The sequence below is a fragment of the Numenius arquata genome, chromosome 20 (assembly GCF_964106895.1).
Source record: "Numenius arquata chromosome 20, bNumArq3.hap1.1, whole genome shotgun sequence".
NCBI lineage: Eukaryota > Metazoa > Chordata > Aves > Charadriiformes > Scolopacidae > Numenius > Numenius arquata.
In genome coordinates, this window is record NC_133595.1 from 4,267,938 (window position 1) to 4,282,255 (window position 14,318).

General features: G+C 49.9%; 1 protein-coding gene across 1 annotated transcript in view; it reads left to right on the forward strand.

Annotated features, from left to right (window-relative positions):
- The window catches only part of CASZ1 (castor zinc finger 1), an 81,908-nt gene that overhangs the window by 32,630 nt on the left and 34,960 nt on the right, over positions 1-14,318 (forward strand). Inside the window, exons 2-4 of the mRNA XM_074161448.1 lie at positions 977-1,546; positions 8,760-9,600; positions 12,357-12,425. Coding sequence (XP_074017549.1) covers positions 977-1,546; positions 8,760-9,600; positions 12,357-12,425 — 1,480 coding nt within the window. The remainder of the gene's footprint in view (positions 1-976; positions 1,547-8,759; positions 9,601-12,356; positions 12,426-14,318) is intronic.

Consider the following 14,318-nt stretch of genomic DNA (forward strand, 5'->3'; position numbering starts at 1 on the left):
GCTTTAGAATCAGTTTTTTGCTTTTATTTGTGATTGAGTCTTGTTAATTGTTGGTGCAATAATCATGCAAGTGACTCTGTGATAGGGACCATTTAGTTCAAGATTCTCCGTGACCTTGAAGTTAAGACCTTACCTTCTTCCTTTCTCCCCCCACTTTCTCTTACCCCTCCTTTACTAGCTGTCACATATGAATAAACTACATTAAAATAACAAACCCACACTAATTAGCTGATTGTGCTGGGAAGTGTGAGAGCAGAATTTCCTGTGTGTGCGAGAGCGAGCGAGCAGGCAAAGGGGCCTGATCGACTGATACCAACCCAAGGCGATTTTCTCCCGTACGACTGTCACACACCAGTCTGGTGCTTCAGCACATGCACTTGCCAGGGCTCCTGTCCTCTGAACTGGTTCTTTCTGGTCCATACTGGTTCTCTTCTCTGAGACTCTGCATAAACCCCATTAGGTGAATTCCTCGCCGTCCCTAGAGTTGGGCTTGGGAAGCTGTTAGAGGTGCTGGGGTGCAGTTACTGGCTGGTGTGCTTTTGGCAGCCAACACATCTGGGATGGAGCTGGGGACCCAAAAGCAGATGGTGCTGCAGTCTGAAGGAGAGAGCAGGTCAGGCTTCTCACAGACTTCATATCCAGCCTGAGCCAGGAGCAGAGGCTTGTACGGACCACGTTGACCTGCCTGAGATGTTTGGGGCCTTTTGAGCCCATTCAGACCCAGCATTAAAACGTGCCTCTCTCTTGAGGCCAGTGGCATCCTTTGGTACCAGCAGGTTCAGTGTGCCTCTCGCTGAGCTTTCCTGGCTGGGCTTCCACCCAGAGCTTAGGAAATAGATGGCAGTCCCACTTTCCAGAGGACACCACTGGCCATGCCTGAAGGCCCATTGGGTTGGGACCAGCTGTTTGCTTTTTGGGTTCAAGTTGCCTGATCCCGCTAATGCCCTTCCTTGCTTCTTTCCCTCTCTCTTTGCAGCTGAAAGAACTATATGCACTGACGCAACCTCAGGAAAACCCACAATGGCTGCCAAGCGCAAAGGCGGCCTGAAGCTAAATGCAATCTGTGCCAAGCTGAGCCGCCAGGTCGTCTTCGACCACGGGGGAGCCGAACAGGCGCGAGCGGACAAGGGGCCGCAGCGGGAGAGCAGCAACAAGGACCTGCCTCAGCCTGGGACCAAGGAGCTGGGGACGGAGTTTTCAGATGGACTCAGCCGCGTGCAGAAGATCGAGGAGGACAAGAGGAGGGAGGTGATTGAGAAGTGGGTGAATGGGGAATACAACGAGGAGCCCTTGCTGGGGCGAGCGGAGGGCAAGGAATGTAAAGGTGCCGAGAGTGTGGAGGTGCCCCCTGAAGGGGTTTACATGGTGCAGCCCAAGGGCTGCAGTGACGAGGAAGATAACGGGGACGAGGCGGACGCTCTGAGGGGCTCGCAGGATGGCAACTTCTTGGATGACAGGGATTCAGACGGGCCAGCCTCGAAGGACGATGCCTACCGGTCCTCCAGCGGCGAGACAGGCTCCAAGCTGGGGGGAGGAACCACCTCAGGTAAGCCCTCTGCCCCCTCTATGGGGCAGCTTCATGGTTGCATTTTCTGTGGGGCAGACAAAGCCGTTGTGGTGTGTCTGTGCCGGGGGTGGGCAGCATCTGGCAGCCAAGGAGGGTGGAAGCCCCAGTCTCCTTGCAGAGACCTGGCATTTCACTCTTGGGACCATGAGTTTGCCTCTGTCTCCCCTTCCCAAGAGGGGTGTCTGTTGGGGTGGATGTGGCTGGATGTCCCTTCCCAGACCACAGACCCCTTGGCAGAGTAGATCTCCCCCCTTCAGCCTTCCTTCACACCATCCCGCTGTGGGCTGGGCCGGTTTCCTGGCCATGTATTTCCACATGAGAGAGAGACAAAAAGCAGAGGGTGCCCTTGTGGCAAGTCGCAGGTAGATTCTGCAGCGTATTCGCACACACGCCGGCTGTGCGGGCAGGAACAGCCTCCCCGGGGAGGGGGTGCAGCGGCCGCGCCGGGGCCGCGCGCACCTGGGGCAGCGGGACTCGAACCCGGGTCCGCCCCGCGCGAAGGTTCTGGAAGGAGCGGCCGCGGCGTGAGGTAGGAGGTGGGCGGCGGCGGCGGCCCCGCGGAGACGGGCAGGAGGGGACCCCGCGGGGGGAGGCCGGGCCGTGACAGGGCATGGCCGGGGTGGCTGCCGGTCCCCTGTGGGACCCGGAGAGCCCCAGCCGCCACCGTCCGCTGCTCGGCGCCGGTAGGAAGCTGCTGTCCATGTCACTTCTCCCTGGTGGGCCTACCTGCAGAGGTGCCCCGTCATGGCTGTCAGATGAGGGCCCACAACGGAGCCGTCCAACAAGTAAGGTATCACCTTCCCTTTTTGCTCCTGTGTGTTGTCCCATCCCAGCTGAAGGGGCTGAAGGGTTGAGGGGTTACCACTCACCATGGCATTACTCCTCACCGTGGCATCGCCGCCATTGCTGGCCGGGCGTGGGAGCCCGTCCCTCAGCGGGGTGGCACCCCCAGAGCTCGGGCTCAAGCTGCTGAAGTGTCCGGTTCCAAACCTGTGTGTCCCCCACTGCTTCGGTCCAGGATGCCAGCTTGTGTTCTGTTGCAAGGTGTTTTCCCCCTGGCTGTGTGTGCATTTCTTATTTTCAGATAGCTTCTACCCTATTTTTGTGGTTCATTCAAAAAGCTGAATTCGGCAGGAGACGTTGGGGAAAGCCCTAGCTGAATTTCTTTGTCACTTCTGATACCCAGGTTCCCCCCTAGATTGATTTTGGGGGGCGTATGAGTGCTAAGCCTTGGTGAAAGCTTAGGGTAAATTGAATTCTCTCCATTAGGGCAGAGCAGCTCCCTCCCCCGATTTGTCACCCAGCTGGATTGAATCTGTAATTGAAAGATCTCCCCCTAATCTGCTCCACCTGCACGCACCCCTCCCCTGATCTCAGCACTTTGTGAATCCATCAAACTTTCCTCCTTTTGTGTATGCGTGTGTTTTCCTCCTCCTGTTAATAATGCAGCCGAAACTCATCTCTGTCTGTCCGTTCCCCTTCTGGAGAGGCACATTCTCTAGTCTTCACGAGTTCAGTGGCAGCGCACATAATTATGCATATAAGATATAAACAGAGCTGTTTAATTATCCTTCGCCACATCAGTGACAGAGTAATTAACAAACATTGCAAGATCAATGAGGAAAAGTGTGACCTTCAGTTTCCTTTGATAGGAAAGCCCTTGTCGTTTCCAGACACAAGGTGATTGTGCCTGGACTCCGTTTTTAGTTTGTTTTAATTCCCCCCCATTTGCAGCTTTTATTTGCTACAAAAACTAAAAAGAGGGGAACTTAAATGTAAAAAATATGTTACCAAACTGGGGAAAATGAAAAAGAGCTGAGGTTTCTCACTGGGGTAGGAGTTCTCAGTAAAATGCCTTTGTAAGGCTGTGTTGTCAAAGGATTATGCAAAAATGTATAAGCATTCATGGGGGGCTGAAGACTCATTTATGCTTAAGGCAGGTAATGGCACATTCGGGGTCCGGTTTACATCTACAGCCACATGGGATTTGACTTGCAAACAGACGGGCTGCTAGGTCTTGAGGAACTCAGTTGTAAATGTCGTTTGCAACATTTCCTTAGAAAGCACAAGCTGAAATACCTCTTGCTTTGGAAAGGACAAAGTTCTTTTTCTCTTCTGTCTTTTTCTGTCAATGTTCCAGAAAATGGGTTTTAAGCTGTCCTTCATGGTGTCCTCAGACCTGGTGTTACTGGGTGCTATCTGGGTTACTGGGTACTATTCCAGTGATATCTGGAACTGTCTATGCCAAAAAGGAGGGATTTTTTTCCTGTGAATTGGGGGCTAGCAGGAGGCCGTCAGATCAAAGGAGAGGAATACAGCTCTGCCCTCCTGGTCAATGCAGCTTCAGGGGAGTCATCACAGGAACCTGGTTTTGAAAGCTCTGAGCACCCGTTCCTCCCTCTGAGGACATAGAGGATACAGAGCCGGCAGTGCTCAGCAGCATTTAAAATTGAGCCCATACTTCTTTGATCAGCTGGAAACTTGGGTAAAAAGCAAGAGCCACACAGAAAACCAGATCCGACATCTAGCTGGGCTTTCTTGATGAGCGAGGAAAGTGGTCCTAATTATATGAGGCAGAGAAGGGGTCCTGCTTCTTGGAGTCCCGGTGTGTACACACACAGCCTGCTTTATGGGACTTCAGCTGCTGCTTGTGTCCTCCGCTCCCGTCTCCTGTAGTCTAATGCCAAATCCATGCCACCTTTGTCTCCTTCAAGGGTCAGACAGTGAGGCTTGTTGTGCAGGAGCTTGCACATACTTGGTTCATGCTATTTAATCCTCGTGCTTTGAAACAAGATGGGGGACATGCATGTGTAGCATCCCCGTTTCTTTTTCTGAGCCACCCCTCAGAAACAAGGAACTTGGTGCTCAGTCCTGCCTGATGTGCCTCCCTCTCTGGTACAGCTGGGACACGTGTTCTGGAGTCGCAAAGCTGGCGTCCATCAGGAGATGGCTGTCAGAAGCTGACCTGGACATGCAGATGTGCTTCTTCATTCATTCACACCCCCCCTCCTGCACACTGCCTGACCCATACTTCTCTGCACACAATTTATATATAGCATTTAGATTTCCCGGTACAGTCTCTGACAGAGATCCCTTTCCACAATCTCACTGACACGCACATACCCAGGAAGATTTTCCTACACAGTCCCATGTTCTTTACTCTGCCTGTTCCTTACATAGTGGGCTAAAGTAGTCACCAGGAGCTTTCCCCTGTATAAGCTTTCAAAGTTCTCCTTTCTTTTCTTAGCCTATTGGCCAAGTCTCTTAGAAAGGGAATATTGGACCTGTTTTCAACAAGGGGAGCTTTCTCTTCTTAATTTCCTGGGGAGATTCCACTTGGGAGAACATGCATGATGAGTGCCAGTTTCTTGCTCATTGTCCTATAGCCCCCAAGTCTACATGTTTTCCCTCCCAAGCAAAATAAAGGACAGAGCCCTGGCTGGGATGTCCCATCCCCCAGTATCCAGACCTTGTACTCCATTTGGGCTGTTTTGCTTTTCCTTCCATATATAGTGTGCTGCTGCAGGCTATTTTTAGCCCCTTTTTTGCTAGCTTCGGATCCTTTGTGATACGATAGCTGCTCTGAGACACACAGATCTCTGCTCTTTGGCAATGCCCACAAATGGAGAGCAGCGGCAAGGGGAGAGGGAGCCCTTTTATTATCACATAGAAAAGGAGAGAAAAATGCGGTGCAGGGGAGGGGGAAGAAGACCCAGGGACAATGCTGCCTCTGCCTTCCAGGGGTGTGCACGGGGATTTGTTTCCCAACTGCTGTCCCGCTTCACTTTTGTCTGCGTGTGGGCATGGGGAGGGTTTTCTCTTGATGAGGTAATAACAATTACCTCTTCACTGTTGTTTGAAAGCATATGTGAAATGAGTTGGCTCGGTCTCGTACCATCTTTGTGGTGAGACAGCTCCCTTCCATAAGCTGCCTCCACTTGAAGAGCCTCTAGTCTTTTGTTTAGGTGCCTGCGCAGATAACTGAAGGTTGTCTTGGCTTTGGAGTGTGTGTTGGTGGGCTCATGCTGGGATGAGTGAAGGTGTGTTTGCACCTTGAGTGAAGGCAGCGAGCAGTGGGAACTGGCCAGGGTTTCATCTCAAATGGGGATGAGGAGAGACTGAGCAGTGCTGGCAAAGCTGTTGGTCGGGGAAGGAGGGCATTGTGATCATCTGGAACCAAAATTGAGCAAAGGAGAAGCAGAATGCAAGGTGCTGCGGGGGATAAGGGGATTAAATCCAGGGTAGTGAAACCTGAACTCAAGTTCAGACTTTGCAAAGCTCAAAAAAAGGTCTGAAAACTCCCTCTTTTCTGTGGCCTTGGGTTTTGTATCTAATTGATTGCATTAGTTGAGGTCTAGCCACATGGGTACCAAAGATGCTTTCCAAGACCAGGTGTGCAGATGAGAGAAGTTTAAAAAGGAGCTGCTCTCCTACAACAGCTTGTTTTCTCAGGTGTAAAAAAAAATAAATACTAGGTTTCCTTGAATTTCATCTCTGAATTTGAAATGTCTGTGGGGCCTGAACCGAGACGGGATTTGTAGAACTGATTTGAGATGTGGGATTGAAAAAGAGGGTCTTCCCGCTTTTTTCACATGCTGCAGGTTAGGATAAAGAAGGAAAGGGGTTGGCTGGCTTTCAGGGCAGCTGTTAAAGCTAGTAAAAATCACACTTAATAGTTTAATTTCCTATCAGATTCTCTGTGGTATTCTTTCTCCCTTGTAGTTTGGCACCAGCTGGCTAGAGTTTTTCTGTGCAGCGCTTGGAAGTCAGGGCATTGTGAAGGAGGCTAGGGGATTGTTTTACAGGTCCAAAAAGAGAGGAAAAGCAGAACAGGGAAAGCAGATTTAACAGAAAGAGGGAAGTGTTAGACCCAGTAGGGATTTCATGGGTTTAATCACTTCTGTTGGGTCACAGGGTTACACTGAAATGGAGATGGAGAAGAGGGAAAAAAAGGTAAAAAGGAGAACTGCTTTAAAGCAAGATGAAATTATTTAATATGTCTGTGTGTGAAAGATAAAGTTGATAGCTTTGGTGGGGTGCCGGAGGGGCCACAGGAGAGGGCCAAGTGGGGAAGTACAGATGAAATGATCCCACCTCTGAGGATGGAGTAATACAGTCTTTCCTTGTGTTTTCCTTCTGACAAGTCATGTTATTGGACACCATGGGGCATGATTCTGCATTTAATATCCTTTAATACCGATCCATGAGGTTGTGCGAGGACAAAAAGCTGCAGCCCGAGCCAGACACTGCAGTGGCATTACCACCCATTCTTTAACTAACCGGGTGTTCATTCTGAAGTCGGGCATCCCAAAATCCCATGCAGGATGCTGGGTCTAAGTGCCCAGAACTGGAAATTCATCTTGGGCTAAACCGGATCCTAGCACTTAGTAGATGTGTCCTTGTCATTCTGCTTGCAGGCTTCAGGGCGTGTTATTTGCATTGACTTTCTCGTGCACCACGTACTCAGGCAATTAGTGAAGCAGCACTTGTGCTACACGAACACAGCTATACCGGGCAATATTGAACGAGGAGTGTGACCCTCATGGTCTTGCCCGTTTTAGTGCCCGTTGCAGTCTCTTCTTTGTTATAGTCCTGTGGAAACTGATTTGTGGAAGCTGATGGCTACTCAGCTTTGACTTCGCTCATTGACTGGGTCTTGCGTGTGTGTGGAAATGCTGTTGTGTATGTGCATGCCCATGTGTGTGGCATCATTGGCTCTCAGATCCCCAAACCCTAGGGGTCCATTTTCATGCTTTGGATCTGTTGACCTGTTCTGTGGATGCATCTTGGTGCCTTCCTTTTCCACGGTGTTTCAGAGCACTGTTGATGTGATTCAAGCTGGACCCAGTGCCCAGAACCTCCATTCTGCTGCCAGTGTACCTGCCTGTGCTGGCTCCCTGTGAACGAGTGTGCTTGCCCATGAGAGCCTGAGTGATTGGAAAAGATGACGAGGGAGGTTTGAAGGACTCCTGCACACAGTAAATCTTTACTCTGCAGGAGAAAGCAAGAGGGAAAGGAGGAGGAGCGCTGTGTCAGAGTGAAGCCTAAATGAGTCCAAGCTGGCACGTCAGAGCAATCTTTATTTCCTCCTTTACACTGATATTGGGTGACCTCCAGATGTGTGTTCTTCCCTCCTGGTGGCCTGTGAAACTGCCTGAGGGAGGGAGGGACCCAAGGAAGGACAGCTTTTTCTCGTTCTCCCTCCTTGTGATCATGCTCAGGTAGACTAAGTCCTTCCTGCCCCTTCTCCAGCCCTCACTCAGAGAACAGGCTTTCTTCCTCTCTGGAGCCTACATGAGAACATCAGTTCCTTCTGTCCACAGTCCACTGTGGTCCTTTTTCACGTGGAGAGCAGTAGCTCTCCAGTCATTGGGACTAAGAAGGGAGCAAGTTGGGTGAAAATAAATCTTACAAAACTGACAGGGAAGGGAAGGACTGCAACAGCTATGGGGAGCTACCCTGTTTTTGCCTTGCCTTGTCTTCTCCACTTCCTCTCCACCACTCCTCACTGCCAGGCTTCCCATGCAGATAGCCTTTGCTGCTCTCCCCCATCTTAATTCATCTCCACCTCTGCTGCTTTCCTTCCCTGCTCTGCACTTTTCCATTCTGCCCTCCTCCTGCTCCACCCCACACATTGTCTTGCCCCCTGTCTCCCTTATCCATTTCACACCCCGCTGTCCTGCCTGCTCTCAGCCCTGCTCTCTGCTGTTCACCAACACGCAGAGAGCATCTCTCATGTTCCTGCCCCCTTTACACACGCAGACACACTGCCGTCTATCCTCTGTGCACCTCCTTCCATACACAAACACACACAAGGACAGAACTGTACAAACCTCGGCATATTGGCGTTGGTCTCACTTCCAGTAAAATTACTTTTTCTTCATATTAGGCCAAGGCAAGAGTGCAGAGACATTTATGAAACTTTGTTTAATGTACTGAAAAGCCATCGGCTAGAACATTTAGGAAATTGATTTTCCTGGCATTGATGAACTCTTTTTATTTTACCCCAGTATTAATTACTTTTTTTTTTAAAACAAATTAATTTAAGAGTCGTAAAACCTAACAAGTGAGCCAAACGTCAGTAGATCATGTTCCCTTCTCCCCTTACTCCCCCTCCCCGCTACTAGGGCTGGTATGGGAGGAGAAGAAAAATCAGCGCCTTGCGTGACTCTCTCACTTTGGTTCTCCGTAGGGGAAGCTTCATCGCTGCGAGATTATGCCGCCACCACCATGAATGAGTTCCTGGGCATGTTTGGCTATGATGATCAGAACATGCGGGATGAGCTGGCCCGCAAGATCAGCTTTGACAAGCTGAATGCTGCTACCTCAGAGGCCACTGCGACTGCTGCCTCTCTCCCTGGCGAGGATGCCATGAGCAAACGAGCCCGTTTCTCCAAGTATGAGGAGTACATCCGCAAACTGAAAGCTGGAGAGCAGCTCTCTTGGCCCATGCACTTGGCCAAATCCGAGGAGCTGGGCTCCAAGCTGGGCAAAGAAACTTCCTCAGTGCTGGCACAGCCCATTCGGGTGCCAGGTCCAGATGCCTCCATGCTGACGGAGACCAAAGCCACCATCCTGCCGCTGCCCTCTCCCAGCAGTTCCCAGATGCAGGGTCTGATGTCACGGGCCTCCAAATACGACTTCTTCATTCAGAAGCTGAAGACGGGTGAGAGCATCAGGCCGCAAAATGGCAACACTTACAAGAAGGCCTCCAAGTATGACCTCGAAAACGTCAAGTACTTGCACCTTTTCAAGCCTGGAGAAGGAAGCCCAGATATGGGAGGAGCCATCGCCTTCAAGACAGGCAAGGTAGGCCGGCCTTCCAAGTATGATGTGAGGAACATTCAGAAGCTTACTCCGGTAAAAGCTCCAACACCCAGCCTGGCCCCTGCTCCCCTCGCCAGTACCCCCAGCAGCACTCCCGTGGCTGGGCCAGAGCAGTCCGTCTCATTGCCATTCAACACTCCTGAGTACCTGAAATCAACTTTCTCCAAGACAGACTCCATCACAACTGGAACAGTTTCTACAGTAAAGTAAGTGTCCTCCCACTTTTCTTAACTCTGTGTTAGTGGGGGATCATACCTAAAGTCTGTGTGTGGATCAGTGGGCAATTCCAGTTTGTGTGATGATAGATACTGCAATGTTTGTATCATGTTTCTTTTTGCTCTCTGTTGGGGTGTCTGCTCCTCTGTTGCACCTTACATCTCTGTTTATCTTACTTGCACTAAGGATGTGGCCAGCCATCAGCAGTCACAGCCAGAATCTAGAACCCACTAGCTCCTGGGTTGATAGGCTAAAATGAAAGATGAGGGAACATGGTGCTGTCAGCGCTGTTAAGGTCAAGGTTGTAATTACTTTGCTTTCTCCTTGTTCCGGTTGCCCAGGCATCTCACTGTGTCTGTAGGAAAACCTGATTCTTGCTTCCATTTAACTCAATGGCAAAACTCTGCTGACGTACTGTTAGCAAGATGGGCTTTTTGTTTGTCCCAGAACTCGGAAGACATTTTGGTGCCTAATTCCCATCAATTTTCATAGGATTTAGGCATATACATACTTCTGTGGGGCCAGGCCTGTGTCTTCTCAATTTGGTTGTTCCTTACACAAATAGAGGTGATTCAATTACCCCTCAGACTGGGCAAACTCATTCGCCCAATTACCACTAATAACCTCCTACACATACGTTGCTGGCAATCTCTGCAGCGATGCCATTGACTGAATGGAGATATCTGAAGGCCTTGCCAAACCTTGGATTACTTTTTAATGTGACTTCCAGAGGTGGTAGCTGTAGAAAAGGTACATATATACCTGAGGCTGCAAACAGAGAGGAAGGGAGGGATTTCTGTGCTTTCTTGTCATAGTTTGGATGTAGTTTTTTCTCACCATGAATCTGGGGCTGTTGTGAGCTGTCAATCCTAGGGGGTCATTTGTAGTAAGTCTGGGACCTCTGGCCTGCACTTCTCTGGAAAATGCTGTCACACGCACCTTACTGCTTTGCCCTCTGGTAAGGAGGAAGGCTCTTTTATGTTTAATATGCAGACCTAGGAGGCCTTGGGTTGAATCCTCATTCAGATGCTCTTTGCAGTCTCAGGCAAGTCTGCATCTCCCACTTTCCTGATGATGATACCTGTCTTCCATGTGAAACAGTCATTTCCTAGCTGCCTGCAGAGAGATTTGGGAGCTCTACGGTTAAGATCTTTGGGAAAGGGCAGAGGACTATTCACATTTGCATCTGGCCTCTGCTAAGGATGAACCCTGTATGTGCTCCAGATGGCAGGCGGGGGCTCCTATTACTAAAAAACACTGGTGTTAATATTCTTGTAGGCACAGTGCCTTGTTATGATGGGTGACTTGGGCAGAGACTCTGTGCCTAAAGAGTTTGCAGAGTGCTCAGCTGCCTGGAGTTCAGTGGCCATCCTAGAGCTCTGCCTGGGGAGCTGTGAGCCTTTTCTTATCTGCTTTAGTGTCGCACTGGGATCCCAGTTTGATTTCCTTTCTCTTGCTCATTTCCTGCCACTTGCAGATGTGGGTTTGCAGCACTATGGTGATCCCTTCTCTAGCCACAGGACTTCCTCAACTGGGGCATCGTGATGGGGCTGCAACAGGAATGGAGGTGACCATGGCCTTCAACCTGGCAGTTCCCAGTGTCCTGATCACACTTTGGACTACAGGAGGGGTTTTGGTCGCTTCGCTGAATTACTAGATAGAGGCTTCCATGATAAAAGAAAGCAGCCCATTAATTGTGCTGGTGGAGGAAGTGTTCACTTTGGTATTCGGGACCTGGCTTTCTGTTCGTAGTCCCCACCAGGACCAAATAACCTGGCAGGAATTGGCCCCTCACTCTCACACATATTCCCTAGCTATGGCTTTAAACTCTCTAACATCTAATGCAATTAGATACACCTGCCCTGAACTAAGCTACCTACTTCAAGTGAATTCTGTGCAAAAGTGTCCTTATTTAAACCAGGCTACAGAGCTGTCATGACTAGGAGTGAAGGTTTGGTGTGGGCAAAACTGAGAAGGAAGACCGCATACAGCCTGTCAGGGGTTGTGTTGGTATTGCCACTGTCTCTTAGATAGGCTGGAGTCTGGCCCTGTATCTCTTTTTCCCCTTGCTGAGGATGTAATTTTTGTCTGCTTCCTAATGATGTTAAGTAACCCAGGCTTATGTGACAGTTGGGTTGGTTTGCTGCCTCACCTCTCTGTTGGTGTTGGGGTATCTGTGTGGGAAAAAAAAGACAATTAAAGCCCCATCTAGGGGGCTACAGCCACATTGCCAGGACAGGCAGGAGTACACTGTGCCTGCTGGACGTAGGAAATGTGCAGTAGCTCACAGCAGGGCTGCAGTGCAGAGATTCTCTTCCCACAGTTGAGCTTAGGGCTGATGTGTCTCGATGGCCCTTCCATGCACGTAAGGGCAGTGGTGCAGAGTCCTTCAGGGAGGTGTTTGTTTTCGTGTGGCCATCACTCGTGTGTATATGGGTATTTAGTTTTTTCTGTGAAAATGAGTTTTCATGGTTGGTCTTCTCAGTGTCTCCAACAAACTGAACTGAGTCCTGCAAAGAGGGAACATGCAGGAGGGGTGGTAGGAGGACTGTATGGTTCCTAGGAAAAGAAGGTACAGGATTCGAAAGGTAAGAGGAGGGAGGTTAAAGCTAGGGGTGTCTTTGCTGGGTACTCTTGCATGGGCCCTCTCTCCTGATGTGTCAGTGGTGTGTGAGAGAAACAGGGAGCTCAGACCGTGCCCCATCCCTGCCTGCTAACCAGCTCTGCCCTGTGTGTTTCTCATTAGGAATGGATTACCCACTGACAAACCAGCTGTCAGCGAAGACGTAAATATTTACCAGAAGTATATTGCCAGGTAGGTAAAACTCTTGACTTTCTTGGGGAGAGGGCTGGAAGTAAGAGGGTGGAGTGGTGGTGGGAAAGATGAAGTCTTGTCCATGTGGATCAAGTGTTTAAACCAGTCATTGGCACTTCCATTTCCCTCTGGCATCTGTACATGCTCTGTTTCCCTGCTTGGGAGAGCAGTAGCTGTGAGAGGTGTACAAGCATGCCAAGAGCATGCTTGGCTCCCCAGAGCTGTTAGACTTTGTGACAAATAGTGGAAAAATGTTTCACTGCAGAAGCTCAGTATTTAAATGGGAGCGCTGTCTCTTGATTGTCTTTCTTTCTGTCCATTGCTGCGCTGTCTCCAGCCTTTTTCCCCTACCACGCAGGAGGCAAGCAGAGAACATCTCACCGCTAAGAATCTAGGCTGGAGGAATTCACAAGTGACTGGAGTTTAGGCAGGTCTTGGCATCAGTGTGGGATATTTATCCTACAATATTTTGCAGCTCATTTATATGAGAAACCCTCACTGAATAAGGTGCAGACTAGGGCACCTTATCGCAGCTCTGGGCAAGCTTAGGTCAGGAGTGAGCGATGCTGAGAGGGAGCCCAAGACTGTCGTGGTGAGACAGAGTGAGTAATGCTATGAGAGCCAGAGGGACAGAGATTATTGTATAACACCTGCCTGGTTTATAGCTCAGGGTGTAAAGCGTCCATCAGCCTTTGCCCCTGGCCTGTTGCATCCTCCATCTGTACAATGAGGAAGCTCCCTACGGAAGTCCCTTGTATGTAGAAAGACACCAGTCGGGGAAGCAAGCAAACACATCTCCAGAGATAAAACTGAAGGGTTTGTTCCCACCAGCACTTGGGCGCTTATTAACAAGAGGGGAGGGAAATGTGTACTGTGCTTTCCCACCTTGCCGGAGTCTACAGAGAGTCTCTCTGCGGGAGGCAGTGAGCTGCTAGGAAGGTGCAAGGGAAGAGCTTGGCACATCAGCAAGGAAAAGGGTGGGAACAGAGCTATCCCTGGCTCGAGCGTGGAATGAGAGATGATTTTCTTTCCTCCCTTTTGCTCAAATCTCTGATGTAGAAGGGGGCAGAAGACCACATGGGAAGAGAGGACAGTTGCAGCACCACATGCAGCTCCTCAAGCTACAACGCCCCTAGAGCCCATGGCAACTCACTGCCCCCTGGGAGAGTACAGGAATGAAAATAGGGGGTAAAGCCCATCTTTGCATGGGGCAGGAGGAGCAGCACCCTTTTACTGCTGAGATTGCAGGAATTGCAGAGGTTGCAGTGAGAGGAGATGCCACCCTTTCTGTCCCCGGTTCCCCTCTCAAGCAGAGAACTGTATAAACACTTCGCCCACATCCACTCTCCGCAGCGCTCTGCAAGCCCCTTCCCCTGGGTCAGGCAGGTAACGGAGGGAGGCTTGTGAGATAGCTAAGGGACACCACATCCTGCTTAAAAAGCTCCGCAAGCCGCCCGTTGGCAGCACAGCCACTTCCCTTCAATTTACACACAATTTTAAAAACAGTTTAAAGCCTTAAAATCAAGGGGTGGGGGGAGAGAGACACGACACTCTATGTCTGTACTGCATAATTAGCTTAATGAGTTTGCCAAAGCCACTGCCAAAAGCTGCCCAGGGATAATCCATTCTCTCACACAACAAAACAAAACCTCTTACTTAGCTAGTTTGGGTTGGGTTGTTTTCCCCCCTCCCCGTATATTTATAATTAAAAAAAAAAAAAAGACCACAGAAAAAATTATTATTATTATTATTAGTGCCTCAGCAGATGGTGCTTCTGGCAGCACTTGCTTAAATATTTATTTCTGTGTGGGTTTCCTCCCCCCTTGTAATTGGGGTGGGTTTTTTTTCTTCCTTCTTTCACATCATCGTTACAGGGTAATGAGTCTGTAAACA